The sequence below is a fragment of the Danio rerio genome, chromosome 9 (genome assembly GCF_049306965.1).
Source record: "Danio rerio strain Tuebingen ecotype United States chromosome 9, GRCz12tu, whole genome shotgun sequence".
Lineage (NCBI taxonomy): Eukaryota > Metazoa > Chordata > Actinopteri > Cypriniformes > Danionidae > Danio > Danio rerio.
In genome coordinates, this window is record NC_133184.1 from 42,525,001 (window position 1) to 42,541,000 (window position 16,000).

At 37.4% G+C, this 16,000-nt stretch overlaps 1 protein-coding gene across 2 annotated transcripts in view; it reads right to left on the minus strand.

The window, feature by feature from the left end:
* abca12 (ATP-binding cassette, sub-family A (ABC1), member 12) overlaps positions 1 to 16,000 on the minus strand; it is a 161,177-nt gene that overhangs the window by 110,944 nt on the left and 34,233 nt on the right. For both annotated transcript variants that reach the window (XM_073913004.1, XM_681540.10), the window contains 13 exons: positions 14,720 to 14,851; positions 11,921 to 12,090; positions 9,938 to 10,068; positions 9,725 to 9,855; positions 8,646 to 8,810; positions 8,335 to 8,543; positions 5,187 to 5,317; positions 4,960 to 5,074; positions 2,670 to 4,844; positions 1,913 to 2,569; positions 1,111 to 1,773; positions 325 to 987; positions 1 to 183 (listed from right to left, as the gene is read on the minus strand). The exon at positions 1 to 183 is cut by the window's left edge and continues 471 nt beyond it. In XM_073913004.1, coding sequence (XP_073769105.1) covers positions 1 to 183; positions 325 to 987; positions 1,111 to 1,773; positions 1,913 to 2,569; positions 2,670 to 4,844; positions 4,960 to 5,074; positions 5,187 to 5,317; positions 8,335 to 8,543; positions 8,646 to 8,810; positions 9,725 to 9,855; positions 9,938 to 10,068; positions 11,921 to 12,090; positions 14,720 to 14,851 — 5,525 coding nt within the window. The remainder of the gene's footprint in view (positions 184 to 324; positions 988 to 1,110; positions 1,774 to 1,912; positions 2,570 to 2,669; positions 4,845 to 4,959; positions 5,075 to 5,186; positions 5,318 to 8,334; positions 8,544 to 8,645; positions 8,811 to 9,724; positions 9,856 to 9,937; positions 10,069 to 11,920; positions 12,091 to 14,719; positions 14,852 to 16,000) is intronic.

The window sequence follows — 16,000 nt, forward strand, 5'->3', positions numbered from 1 at the left end:
TTCCCTTGGAAAATCGCAGAAAGTGCCATCGTCAGTTGTTGAGTAATGATCCATTCCATTGTAGAGTTGCTTTCATTTGGACTCATAATAATATTGAGGACCTTTAGAAGCATGGATACAGTAGGCTGAGCTGTGCTATTTGATGGCAAGGCATTCTGAAGCTCTGTCATCACATTTATGATGCTGAAAAAGATCAACAGTAAAACTGTCAGTTCTACTCCAAAATATAAAATCAGAACATAACTACAAATGTGGTTGCAAAGTGTGGGGTCAACATGAAAGGAAAAAAAAAAACATTATGCAATAAATAGTGATTACACTTACAGTTCATTCCATTGATCAAATCCAGCAGGTTGAGAAGTGTTATTCAGGTAGGTTAAAAATATGTTTTTGATTGGAAACAATACCTCAGCTGCCACTTCTGGTAAAAGGGTATTAACTGCATCTTCTACCATCCGAATGATTTCTTGTGTGAGGCTGTTAAGTTGAGAGTAACTCATATTGGGGTTCAGGATCAGCTCAAGTGAACCATTAAAAGCACCAAGAATATTCTCTACCACATCCTGAGATAGAGTTGCGGTTTCATTAGACAAACTCTCCAGAACCACCTTGATAGTGTTGATGATGGCTTCTGTGAAGTTTTTATTTTGGAGACCGCCATCAATGCCAGCGTAGTTTACTATCTGAGCCACCTGTTCAGCAACAGCAATGATGGCATTGTCCTCAGGAGTGAGTAAGGGGGCCAGAGCTTGCAAAAGCTGGTCAAGATCTACCCCAGCTGTTGCAAGATCTTCAAAACTAGCATTCCCCTGAAAAATTGCAAAAACCGACATTGTCAGTTGTTGGTTTATGATCCAGTCCTTTGTCATGTTGCCATCATTTGAGCCCAGAAGAACTCCTGTGATTTTGATGATCATTGATATGATGGGCTGAGCGGTGTTGTTTGATGGCAGGGAATTCTGAAGCTCTGTCATAACATTTGTGATGCTGAAAAATATAAACAGTATAACTGTCAGTTGTACTCCAAATACACACACAATAGCTACAAATGTGGTTGCAAAGTGAGGGTCAACAAGAAAAAAAGATGCATAAAATAGCCACTACACTTACAGTTCACTCCATTGATCAAATCCAGCAGGTTGGGAGGTGCTATTCAAGAAGGTTAAAATTATGTTTTTGATTGAAACCATTACATCCGCTGCCTCTTCTGGAAAAAGGGCATTAACTGCTTCCTCTACCATGCCAATAATTTCATGTGTGAGGTTGCTAAGTTCAACATAGCTCATATTGGGATTCAAGATCAGCTCAAGTGAGCCATTAAATGCACCAAGAATATTGTTCACCACATTCTGAGGTAGAGCTCCAGTTTCATTAGACAAACTCTCCAGAACCACCTTGACAGCGTTGATGATGGCTTCTGTGAAGTTTTCACTTCGGAGACCTCCATCAGTGCCAGCGTAGTTTACTATCTGAGCCAGCTGTTCAGCAACAGCAATGATGGCATTGTCCTCAGGGGTGAGTAAGGGAGCCAGGGCTTGCAAAAGCTGGTCAAGATCTACCCCAGCTGTTGCAAGATCTTCAAAACTACCATTCCCTTGGAAAATCGCAGAAAGATCCATTGTCAGTTGTTGAGTGATGATCCAGTCCTTTGTCATGTTGCCATCGTTTGAGCCCAGAAGAACTTCTGTGATTTTGACGATCGTTGATATGACGGACTGAGCTGTGTTGTTTGACGGCAGGGAATTCTGAAGCTCTGTCATAACATTTAGGATGCTGAAAAATATAAACAATATAACTATCAGTTTTAATCTAAATATACACAGACAGTACATAATTACAAATGTGGTTGCAAAGTAAGCCTCAACCAAAAAAAAAAACAAAAACAATATGCAACAACAGTCACTACACTTACAGTTTACTCCATTGATCAAATCCAGCAGGTTGGGAAGTGTTATTCAGGTAGGTTAATAATGTGTTTTTGATTGGAACCAAAACCTCAGCTGCCTCGTCTGGTAAAAGGGCACTAACTGCTTTCTCTACCATCCCAATGATTTCTTGTGTGAGGCTGTTAAGTTGGGAGTAACTCAAACTGGGGTTCAGGATCAGCTCAAGAGAACCATTAAAAGCACCAAGAATATTCTCCACCACATCCTGAGATAGAGTTCCGGTTTCATTCGACAAACTCTCCAGAACCACCTTGATACTGTTGATGATGGCTTCTGTGAAGTTTTCATTTTGAAGACCTCCATCAGTGGCAAAAACTGTCTGAGCCACCTGCTCAGCAATAGCAAGAAAGGCTTGGTCCTCAGGGGAGAGTAAGGGGACTAATGCTTCCAAAAGCTGATAAACATTCACCCCAGCGTTTGCAAGTTCTTCATAGCTAACATTCCCCTGAAAGATTGTGTCAAGTGCAATTGCCAACTGTTGGTTAATGATCCAGTCCTTTGTCATGTTGCCCCCATTTGAACCAATAACCATTTCTAGGACCTTTATCAACATGGATACTGTGGGCTGAGCTGTGTTGTTTGATGGCAAAGTATTTTGAAGTTCCCCCATCACACTGATAATGCTGAAAAACAGAAATTGATCTATTAATAGGTATACATGTTGTAAATAAAAAGAGAGAAATTCTGAATTATTTAGACAAATATATCACTGTCGGCACTTACAGGTCATTCCAGTAATTCAGACCTCCTGGCTCTGAGACGGTTTTCAAATAGGTGAGAATGCTGTTGGTGATGGGAACCAACACCTCAGCAGCCTCTGCTGGCAAAAGGGCAAGAACCAGTCCTTCAACCTTCTTAACAGTCTCTTGTGTGAGGTTGTTATTTTGAGCAAAGCTCATATCTGGGGTGAGGATCAACTCAAGGAAGCCTTTAAAAGCATCAAGAATATCGACCACCACATCCTGATGTAGAGCTCCAGTCTCATTTGCTATACTCTCCAGCTCCATTCCTACAGCACTAACGATGGATTCGATGAACTTTTCATTTTGGACACCATCACTGCTAGCCAACATTAGAGCATGGTTTACATTCTGGGAGATCTGCTCAACAACAGCAAGATACTCATTTGGAGGGAGCAGGGGAATCATGGCTTGAAGAAGCTGCCCAAGGTCCATTCCAAGTGTTGTGATATTCAGAGAGCTAATCTTCCATTGCAATATTTTGCCAAGTGCTGTCTTCACTTGTGGGTTAGTGATTGTGTCCTTTGTAATGTAGATGTATGTCATGATCTGAGCCTCGATTTCAGCAGGAATGCTAATGTTCACTTGGGAGCCAAGATAATTATAGAATGCCTGTTGAATCTTGAGCTGCTCTTTCATCAGTGCCAGCTCACCTTTCAGAATGGCCATAATTGCATTGGCAATTTGTACAAGATCCTCACCCTCCAGAGGAAGCTGCACATGGGTCAAGTTCTGTATCTCATTCATTGCAAGCGTCACCATATCTGCCTCTGTATTCTGGAGTTCCATCTGCAATTCTGTTATAAGTATCAGTTGATGGAGAATCTCGACCAGCATACTACTATTATTGGTGGAATTTCCAAGCTTGTTTAGATACCACATTGCGATCTCTCCATACATTTTCTGTGCATACTGCCCCTGCTCCATCAATGTTGAGTTTATGGTGTGATACGGATACTGTTCTCTGAATAGCTTTGTCATTAGATCTTCCAGAACATTGAGCTCATTTGTAATATCAGTGACATTCTCCGCATTGAGACCCTGAAGGTTTTGTCTGATAGCTGATAGTGTTGCTATCAGAATTTCCTCGGTCAATGCATATGGGTCAGATTCAGAGCTGGGCATGTCATTTAGCTTCTGATACTCCACTGCAGTGATATTAAGCCAGTCCTTAAGAGTCGTTTGAATGTTTTCTGACACAGGTAGCATTTCAAGTAAACCAACAGCATTCTGAATGAGCTGAAGGACACATTTAGACTTTTCACTGGCAGGATCCCCTGGTGTTTGAGTGTTCAGGCATTGTGAGATCTGAATTGACATATTTAGAGTCTGCAGTATAGATGCTGACTGAATGTTCTGAATTACAGAGATGACTTGTTCTAAGTCAAAAGTGGTGAGATTGGAACCTTGTAGACCTTGACTGATGTTGAAAAACGGAGAAGCATAAGCCTGCTCAAGAAGATGTTGAAGCTTCCTTACAATTTCCATAGAGGTTTCTGCTGGTTGGGACATGTTCCAAGGCAAGAACAATTCAAGCACATCAACTGCAAAAGGGAGGGTCATGTTACCCTCAAGAGGTGTGACCGGGATGGTGATATTATTTTCAAATGCAAGCATTGCACCAAGTAAATCAAATACATTCTGCACATTAGCAACACAGTCCTGACCAAGAGTGGAACAGATCTCCAAATCTCCAATGAGGGTATATGTTTTATTTAGCCCTGATTCTAACTGCTGCTGCTGCTCTATAGGCAAGATGGCTCCAAGTTGGCTCAAAACTGTTTGAAGAACTGCAAAACTCTGCTCACCATTGAGCATCTGGACGGACTTATTTTGCAAGAGCTCAAGGACATTCATGATTAAAGGGGGTGTGGTGATATTTTGGAAACCTCCCGACAAGTTATCTATGCTTCCCAGTCCAAGAGCCGCCATGATGTCATTTAACAGAGTAAGTGAGAGCTGAGTGTCAAACTGCTGTGCAGACTCAATGGTGGTGAGGAATTGAATATCTTTTTCAACTGTATTAATGAGATTCAGCAGCATGTCTTGTATTGGAAGGTCAGTACCATACTGCTGGTCAGGTAAGCCATTAGCAATGACTTGCTGCAGAAGTGCCATGTAACTGTTTTGGAGGAAATCCACAGTTCCCTGAAGAGGTCTAAAATCATTATAAAAAAATGCATTAATATATTTAGTGTGTGACAAAATATTCTAGATTTAAATCTTGAATTAGAAATGTAAAAAAATGGAATTAATAAATGTATAATCACTACCTTAGAAGGCTGTCAGGTTCTCTTGACACTTCAGATATCAAAGACTGAATCAGTGGAGCTATTTCTTTCCAGTTAAATCCGGTCTGACATGTCAGGTTAGATGAAGTAAGGGTGCCTACAAAAATAATATAATGTTTTAAAATGAATAAGGACATTGTGAACTCACAACATAGCTAGAATGTATTAAGCCTGCTGATTTAATAAAGACAAACATTTTTCACACTCACAGTTTGATGATGCAGTGGCGTTAGGCTGGTATGTCAAAATCCAATAAGCCACATGAAAATATGGTTCAATGGAGGGCCACAGATAACTCTCCTCAAGCAGAGAACCCAAATTCTCAAACTCCACAGTACCTCTGTTTCACAAGAAATTAAAAATCACAACTTTAAAATCAATTTACTAAATAACAATAGAGCTAAGCTAGGCAGAGCTCTAAAGTATTCTACAGCAGTGTTTCTCAACTGGTGGGTTGCCATCCAAAATTGGGTCACAACAACATGGGGACATTGAAAGATGTACATGAAAATTGTTAACACTTATTGTCAGATGTATTTCATATGAATGAGAAAAACAAGTTCTGCTAAAGACCAATCAAAACACATTCAGTAGGGTCTGTTTCACTATCAGTGGGAAAGATTTAGAAATGGTGATACTTTACCTGCCAAATTATACCCCTAACACTGTATGGTTCTAATGTTAGTATTATTGATTAGGGTAGGATAGGGTGATTATACAGCCTTAAAACCACCACCTAACATTAAAATTTACGATGGTAGCACAATCTGATTAATAGCATATTTCATGATTAAGACTTTTTGAATGGGAGTGATCAGGTCGGATTTCTGTCTTTCAATCCGTCTCAGCAAGGCTAAACAATTATTCTTTTTCTAATTCTCCTTTTTTCTCAGTATTTTATTAATGTAATTATTTGAATCAGTATTTACTTTTGAAATGACTTGGACTAATGAATAAAGTTAACATATTGCTTGATGTAAGAATGTTCTGTGTCCCTGTTCCTCTCTTTGTCGGTCTATTTTTACTTTATTTTTAGAAGCCACGAAAACCAGGTCAGAGGTCATGGAGACCTCTTTAGTGGAACTCAAGGACTTTATGACTGAAAACAACTGTTGTCCTATTTGTATCGTTAGGTGTTAATACTTTCTAAAGTGTTTTCCTTTTTATACAAGATAGACTTTGTGTAGTGAGAATATAGCAGCCTGAATGTATATTATACAGGTTTTAAACCAGTTTTGATAAACATGGCTGAGAGTACACAGCCTATGGATGTCTGACATTTGTATGCTTAAGATATTGAGATATCATTCAAAGTTGTACGCAAGCACCCACGTGGAAATGTTCTAAGTCTATTTGTGCTTTAACCAGTCAGGTTAAAACACCTACATGTATGACGCAGTTAATGACGTTATGTGAGAGTATAATTGTTGCTGATTTGTGATTGTAAGCAGAGCGGCCTAGAAACTCATTAAGAGTGTTAAAGCTAGCTTCTGCTGATCAAACTTCAAACTATCTTCAGTAAACTTTATTTATTTGAATCTCTGACTACGGCTCTTCCTCATCTCACAGACTGGTCATTCTTTGGGTTCAAACTGTAAAATATCCCTACAGGATATAGGAGAATCTGACAATAATGGACAAATCAAGAAATAACAGGGGCCCACTAGTAATGCAGGTACATCTAAAATCCTGCCCCTTTCACATATAGGGCCCTATCATACACCCGGCGCAGTGTGGCGCAAGACGCGGCGCAAGGCGTGGCACAATAGTCTTTTGGTAGTTTCAGCTTGGCGCAAGAGTCGTTTTGAGGCGTTGTGCTACGCTGTTTAAATAGCAAATGCATTAGCGCTCATTTGTGCGCCCATAGGCGTTCTGGTCTAAAACGGAAGGCGTTCTGAGGCGGACCGCTGGCGCGTTGCTATTTTGAGAAACTATAATAGATTTTTCATTAGACCAAAACTAACCCAGTCTAAACTCCGGCGCAGAGTTGCGCCTCGCTTACGCACTGCTTAATACGCACAAGAGAGCAATAGGCAAATATTTTTACATATGAAAAAATTTTAATATTAAGGATATGTATAGGATATAATAAGAATAGATATAAGATATAAATATAAAGGATTAAAATATAACAAAACATACTATTTTCTAGCCTACATAAATATGAAAAACCACTGCTTTTATGTCTTCTTCATCTCGGGAGGCTTTTTCAGTTCATTCATAACAATTTGCTTTTGTATAATGTTATTATTATTAGCAGTATTATTTAATATATCCATATTTATATTTGTTTTATTAAAAACAAGCTTAGATTTGCCCACCTGTCAGGTTTTAGACCATATGGGGCATGGCAGGTGTATTTGGAAACAACTCAGTATTTTGACCACACTTGGTCATTATTGTTCATTTATTCGTTTGCTAGAAATTAGAACTGAATTTAGAAATAGTTTTGAAACAAATCTTTGCGCTTAACAAACGAAATTAATTATTTATAGGCTAATTGATGTCTGTGCGTAAAGGTTTCCCTTTCCAAGAGCAAAAGTGAAAGTAGTTCCATTATCTCTCATTCTCACGCAGTAGATGCTCTGTTTAACAGTTTTCTGTTAAAATACTGTTAACTGTTAACTGTTTGCTTGTGAAATGCTCATTTTTTCCACTTAGACTTACTGTACTTTGCGTCCTGTAAATAGCGAATGCGCTCTTGGCGCAACAAAGCTGGGTCTTAAAGGGAATGGGAGATGAGTCTCTAATTGGTTTATTCTCAAAACACACCTATAACTCATTAAGAAAATAAACTCAACCCTTTAAGCCCATGCGCCTTGGCGCAAAGCGCATTTTTCCGTCCGTAAATTAGCAAAAATACCTTCTGACATGCCCTGAAAGCGTTTGCGCCCTGTGTTTTGCGCTCTGCGGATGGACTGTCAAAATAGAGCCCATAGAATGTAACCTTTTTTGACTTGTCAGCATTTTGTGCTCAGAGCACCCTTTCCAATTGCACACATAAATCCAATTGCACAAACTGTACGTCACCTCATTAAAAAGAAGGGAGGAGAGAAATGACCAGCATGGAATTTCTTTTGAATAACTGTGGTGGCTCATAATGCTTTTAGAAAACTATTGTATCAACAAAAACTCATTTATTTAATGCTTACTCATCGTGTGTGTTAAGTAGAGTGGAGTGGTGCTTCTGTTTATACAGTATATGTGTGTGAGAGAACATTTGGTTTCAATGGCCAAACCAGTTGAGAAATACTGTTCTACAGGAACCTCAATAGTGTGATTCATTGCTTGATGTAATTCTTAACATGCAACCCCCTGGTTATTGAGCAGTTATTGAACAATAGGTAGGTTTCTGACCTGGTCGACAGAATTTGGAACAAACTAGCTGAAATGTTCCCTGGGATCCAAGCGGCAAAATACTCCTCATTAAGGTCAGTCTGCAGTTTCTGGGCGGAATTGGCATACTGAATGTAGGTTGTGTAAAGACTGTGCCACTCTGCCATAAGTGTGGAGGGTGTCACGTTGTACATAACAGTTCCATTCAGAACATCGACCAACTGTTGGCCCTGTGAAAACACGTTTAGACATAAATAATAATAATTAATTTATTAATACCACCATTTTTGTCACACATTAATTGTTGTGCACAGCTAACCGCGTGCCTTTACCTTTTGAATTACAGGCAAAAGTGCTGTTAGCAAGATTTGCTCAAGTTTTGTATCACTCCCAGAACAAAGCAGAGTACTCCACAACTGAATGTCTATAGAGCTGTACTTTGACATCCAAGCCCAAGGAGCAGAAAGGTCTGCGCAGCTCGTGTTTCCCTGTAGAATCTGCATTAAACAGTAGAGTGTCATCCAATGAAGACTTTAATGCAAACTATACTACCTGACAAATACCTTGTCGTCGATCCCAGTTCTAACAGCAAACAATAGTAACTTGACTTCTAGTTGATCATTTGGAAAAGTGGCAGAAGGTAGATTTTACAGATGAATCATCTGTTGAACTGCATCCCAATCATCACAAATACTGCAGAAGATTTAATAGAACCCACATGGACCCAAGATTCTCACAGAAATCAGTCAAGTTTGGTGAAAGAAAAATCATGGTTTGGGGTTTCATTCAGTATGGGGGCGTGCAAGAGATCTACAGACTGGATGGCAACATCAACAGCCTGAGGTATCAAGACATTTGTGCTGCCCATTACATTACACTCCTTCTCATATGTCAGCCTCCACAACAAAGTTCCTAAAAGCAAAAAAGGTCAAGGTGCTCCAGGATTGGCCATCCCAGTCACCAGACATGAACATTATTGAGCACGTCTGGGGTAAGATGGACGAGGTATTTAAGATGAATCCAGAAAATCTTGATGAACTCCTGCAATGCTTTCTTTGCCACTCCAGATGACTTTATTAATAAGTTATTTGAGTCATCGCAGAGATGTATGGATGCAGTCCTCCAAGCTCATGGGAGTCATACATAATATTAATTCTTTTTCCACTGCACCATAATATTTTTGTTAAGTGACAAGACTTTTGTTTCCTAATTAAATATCTAAAAATCAAGGCATAATCATATTTTATTTGGGTGAAATAAGTGTAATCTAGAGGCCTTTGTCTTTCATATAAGCCACTTCTGATACCAAATGACAAGTCAAGTTATTATTTGTTGTTCCTAAAACTTGGATAGGCAACAGGACTTTTGTCAGGTAGTGTACATGAAGACTACACTTTTTTTTTGCACCTACCATGGACACGGTTTGCACAACAGAGTCCATAGCATACTCAGTCCAGGCATTAGCAAATGTCTCATTCCGCATTAGAAAAAGGAAGACCTCCTGGACATACTTGGCATCCTTCAGAACCACATCAATGATAGCTGTGAAACAGATTTAAGATGAATTAAATTGAATTGGAAGCTGTTTGGCATAACATAATTATCTGCACATGCTGATACATACGTAGCTGCGCTTCCATTGCAACTCTTGCCACCTGCATAGATGAAAAGCCCCCCATCATGAATGTCTGAATGTACTCCCAGCCTGGGATGCCTTGTAGAAAATCAAGTGCTGTGCTGCCCAATCCAAAGATTCTGTGAAATCATAAAGAGGTTGAGAATTAGTTTCAATAACCTTTAAAATAGGTTTCCTTTCTTCGTTCACATGTAAGATAAACCATGAGGAAGTGGCTGGTGGAAATCAAACTCAAGCACAAAGTCATGTGCCTCTCGATCAAACCAGATTTGGCAGATGCCATTTCAGCCAAGTTTTAAGACACTTCCTCAATAACTATTACCAATCTAGTAAGTACAGGTTATTTGTTCCTGGAAAAAAACTCCTCACAGATTATTTTCTCATTGTATTGCTTCATCTATATCCAGCCTACACTAGATTTAATCATTGTTATGTATCAAAGTGAATATAATCAATTATTATTAGTGCTGCTGTCTACAGTATGTACATGTTAAAAACACTACAATGGAGAGATGGCAACAAGAGTTTGACTGAAATCTGAATCTGACAGACCAATATGTAATATTATTAATTTGTATTTTGATTTGTCTGTGAATTATGGTTTTATAATGTTGTTAAACACTTACTCCCTTTCTCATACAATAGTAAAATGGGTTGATGCTGTTTCCTATGCAATAATGTGAGCCAATGAAAACATTAGCCATTTTCTAACTAGCTTTACATTCTACATGAACGGGAAGTTGGTTCGACTTTTATTTCAGTGTGTTGATGTACTTCCAATTGATACTGAATATTGAGTTCAGATTCATTATGACCTCATAACAAACTAACAGTAAGAGTGGCGTGGTTAATAACATTGTGGCTGAAGCCGGCAAAAATATTTGTTGTCAACAGAGAAGGACCGCAGCTTCAAATGCAGAAGCAAATGATCAGAGTTTGATGGAAGTTTACCTAAAAAAATATTTCAGTGGATTAAGTTCAACGGATTAACTGTTCACTAAAGCAATAGAAATGTGTGCTAGCAAATTTTGATTTCACACAGACTTTAAAGCCCATGCCCCTTAAAAGCAGACATTTTCACCATGGGGCTTAGAATGATGATTAAAAATAATTGCTTTTCTGTATATGTATTTGTTTTTTTGTGTAAATAAATACATGTTAACATTGTAATCCGTTTTAGTCCTGTATCTAGCCCAGGCATGGGCAAACTTGATTCTAGAGGGCCGGTGTCCCTGCAGACTTTTGCTCCAACACTAATAAAGCACCTGAAAACACTAATCAGTAGCTGCGTCCCAAATGGCACACTATACACTATGCACTCATGCACTATGTACTTATGCACTTCCACACTCAACAGGATAGTATATGTATGTAGTGGTGTCCCAAATGGCACACTAATGTTTTTTTTACTAAGCGGAAATTCAAACCGTTTCCCTGATGACGTTTGACAGTTGCCAAATCAGTGAAATAAACAACCGAATTATCAAATAATACCTGCCGTGAGTATTGCCGCATTCACCATCGGGAGGCCCTATAATCACTCTCTTAGGAGAATTTTGCTTTCACCATCCAAAATAAATAAAGTTATTCAACATGTGCTTCCGATAGCTCCGCCCCTTCCGCTACGTAAGCAAACATGCGGTCGTTGAGTGCGTGAAGTGTCCATCATTACACACTTCATTTTAGCGGCTGAATGAGTGCATCATCCGGGTAATTAAAGTGCACTAATTATTTTTTGAGTTTTCAGTGTGAACAAACTACTTACACTATTAATACTACAAAATGGCGTAGAATAGTGCATAAGTATGCGATTTGGGACGCAGCTAGTGTCTTCAAGATTACTAGAAAGCTGCAGGCAGGTGTGTTTGATTAGGGTTGGAGCAAAACTATACAGGACACCGGCCCTCCAGGATCCAGTTTGCCCATCCCTGATCTAGCCTAACAGATACAAAGTAGTCTAGGTTGACATACAATTGTTCTACTAGGCTCTGTGGCTGAGCATCACTGCTGCGCTGGGATCTGCTGTGCTTGAGAAAAGAATCCAAGCTTGATGGATATATTAGACCCAGCAGACTGCTGAAGACCTGCTTAGAGAAGCCCAGATCTGCTGTGGCAGAGCTCTGACTCCAGACGACCAGTACCTGAGGGGAGCACATGCAGACATGAAACATGAATATGTTACCCAAACTGTCATTCACAATGTTAAAGTGCTCCTATTATGCTATTTTAAATGTTCCTCATTTTGTTTTGGAGATCTTCCACAAAAACATTTTCATTTTCTCATACTATACATTTTAAATCACCTCACTTCTCAAAGAGTTTAAACCAATTTGTCTGATTAGCGTTTCTGACAGAAGGCAGTTCTTTTTTAATGCACTTTAACCCTTTACAGGGCCCTGTATATATACACTATATACACTCATATAAACACTATTTGAAATTTTTTTTTTAACAAATACATTTTTGGTTAGTAATATGAATTACTTAGAACTTAATTTGTACATCTTTAAAAGCGATTTCCTTAATATTTAGATTATTTTAAACCTTAAGAATCCACATTTTCAATAGTTAAGTCTTGGCCAAATATAGTCCAAAACCATGCATCAATGGAAAGCTCATTTATTCAGCTTTCATGTGACGCAAAGTTTTGTGGTATAGATACATATACAAGTGAGAGCAACATTATTTACCCTTCTGTGCAATATTTATTATTTTTCAAATATTTCGCAAGGGATGTTTAACAGATTAAGGAATATTTTTTACAGTTTTTTCTATGATTAAATTTTTTGGTCCCACTTTATATTAAGTGGCCTTAACTAATATGTACTTACACAGTAGTTAATAGTTTGTTACAATGTACTTATTGTGTAAATACATGTATTTACTGTGTACCTAAGCTTGAATTTAAATTCATTAAATACATGTATGTAGTTACATCTGTAATTAACTTTTGTAATTACATTTGTAAATACACTGTTGACCATCCCTTACACCTTAACCTACCCTTAAATCTACCCATGCCACCAGACCTGTCCATAACCCAACCTCTATCCCAACTCAAAAGCACCACAAGTGTTCTCAAATACATTATAAACACACTAAGTACATTGTATTTATTTTTTGATGTAAGTACATAGTAGTTAGGGACACTTAATATAAAGTGGGACCAATTTTTTTCTTGAAGTTGGAAAATATGGTTTTATGTCTAATAAAGGGGTAAAGCTTTGCAAATTAATTCACAAGCAAAAAAGCATATTAGAGGCTTTTTATAACATACATACAGTGTGTTTAAAATGTTATAAAGACAAAAAGGCAAGTGGGTTCAACTTAAGGTGTTTAACTAGAACTTCTTCGGAAGCAAATTGTTAACAGTTTACATACAGAGCTCAACATATATGACTACAACCCTCAAAAATCTTTCATTTAAATTAATAATTTCTATAGGAAGCTTTACAATATTATATCAGTGCATATACATAAGATTAGTCCAGAGATGCCCAAACTAAGGCCCGTGGGCCAAAGTTGGCCCTTGCTAATCTTTGATTTGGCTTACCATCCCATTTGAGAAGAGAAGTATAATGGGTGATTGTCTTTGACAGAGATCAAAATTAAAAATTTAAAGTAACATTTTGTTTGTTTGTTTTGTAATTTGTTTTGTTTTGTAAAGGAATCAAATTTTTTTTTTTTAATGTAAGTAGTCACTCGAGGGATAACAGGAAAAGAAATTGATGAGCATTGAACTCTATTGTGTTGTTAATGGAAATGTTTATGTTTTACTGTAATAAGTTAGTTATAATTTTAAAAAATAAAATGCAATTATTAATATAATTTAAAGCAATAAGTGTATTTAAATTGTAGGAAATAAATACAGTTTGTATTGTTATCTTCAGCCCACAGCCCTCAATAAAGTTTGGTTTTAAGCCACTCATTAGAAAAAGTTTAGGCACCCCTGGATTAGTCAGTAATGAAGCCAAATCTTGAGCTAATCTAGCATCTGCATCTAGCATCTAGCATCTGTATGTATGTGTGTGTGTGTGTGTGTGTGTGTGTGTGTGTGTGTGTGTGTGTGTGTGTGTGTGTGTGTGTGTGTGTGTGTGTGTGTGTGTGTGTGTGTGTGTGTGTGTGTGTGTGTGTGTGTGTGTTAATTTTTTTTTCATTAATAAAATGTTTGTAGTTGTTTTTTTTAATTATTATTTGAATTAATATATATGTTAAATAAATCTGTTTTGTTCAAATTCATCAAAATATATTACATATATTCACTGAGAAATGGATAAACATATTCTTTTTTAAAATGAGGTATACTCATTTACAATATGTTGAGCACTGTATATCACATTAACATAATTAACTGTGGCTTCTACTAATTACAGGCTTAAAATGCATTTTCTCATATGTACACGCCGTGTGAGTTTTGAATGCACATTCATTGTGATTGGATATGGCTCGTGGAGTTCCCTCTGTGGTGAGGTGAACGTCTAATTGGGGTCCCTGGAGGACTGCAGCTCATACATACTATTTATGCATCCAGTCTCAGAGTGGCTAGAGTGTTGTTTTCTGTTCAGACTAAGCTGGTTTTCTAGGTAACACGCTCAGCTGATGTTTGTGTGTTTTCCCACAAGAGAGCAGGTACCAACAAGGAACTGCAACTGAGACTTTCTCGCTCTCTGATTCTCAAACACTTATTAAACTCCTAGAAGGAAGTATAAAATGAATCATTCCTAAAAATAACCCAGTAATGGAAAATACTGGCATATCTGAGATCCTTACCTGTTCAGCAACCTTCCACGTATCTATCCCTTGAAACACCTGGCTCACATCCCAACTCAAACAATAGGAGGCAGTGATGTTTTGGTCACACAAAAAAGTGCGAAAGGCTTCTTCAGCGAACAGCACAGCAATCTGAGAAGGTCGATTAAAAGGTATGAGTGGGTGTGAATGAGTAATTAGTTATTTATATAAACCTTAATCTTCAAACAGAGTAAAATAACTGGGTTCTCCCCAAAACACAGCCAATGTGAGCATTAATAGTGCATTTGTGCATTGACTACAGATATTCAAAAATGGAGCGAAAATGCAATAAGTTGTTTTCGTTTGTCCAGCCTACAAGGCAGCCTTATAAAAATACTGATTTATTTTAACATGCGAACAACAGCATATACACGCACCTTCAGTGTTTCCAACAGCATGAAAAAACAGAATAAACTACATAAAAAGAATAAAATAAAGAGGCCCGCTCTAGATATTTTTCACTTAAATTACAGATGTAGACTACAAAACGAAAACACTGACTGAATCCTTTTAAACCGGCATAGGCTGCTTTTACTAATCATCTCAAATAAAAATTATATGACTACCTCAAATCTCTCCATCGAAAATATGCATTTAATTAAGGCTCCGTTATAATTCTTATATCATAAACCTCTGTCAACATTTTCAGTAGAAGTCATTATTTTAAAGTTTATGCCTTGAGCATCTGATTTTACCATAGAGCCTGCATGCTACACCCATATTTCAGTAAAGTAAAGATTTAAGAAAATATCTGTTAGAAATAAAGTAAATATATCTTTGCAACAGTATTTTTTTTTTGCACAATTGTGAGCTTTAATTCCATAGATTTATGCAAACTTACAATTTATATAATTTATTTAAAATCTACTTTGAGAATTATCATATAAATAATTACTTTTGGGTGGTTTTATTATATAAACAATTAAGACAAATGAATAATTATATTTCAAAATGTTTCAAATTGTACTCCAGTGGTTGTCTATGTCAATATTAAACACATACAGTAAATCATTTACTATAAGATGGTAATTTTAATTTTAAACAATTTTAAACAAAATGCATTCAAATTCATGACGTTAAATAGAATTATAAACATATTTTGGCTACTTAGTAACATTTTGTGATGCATTTTATTTGTGTGCATTTTGGATCTTCTTATTTACAGAAGAAAACTTGATTCCCATATCATTTTAGCCAATTGGAACTTTAAAGCTCAGTATCTAATCTCTTTTGTTGCATGCATACACTAAGAGAGTAAAA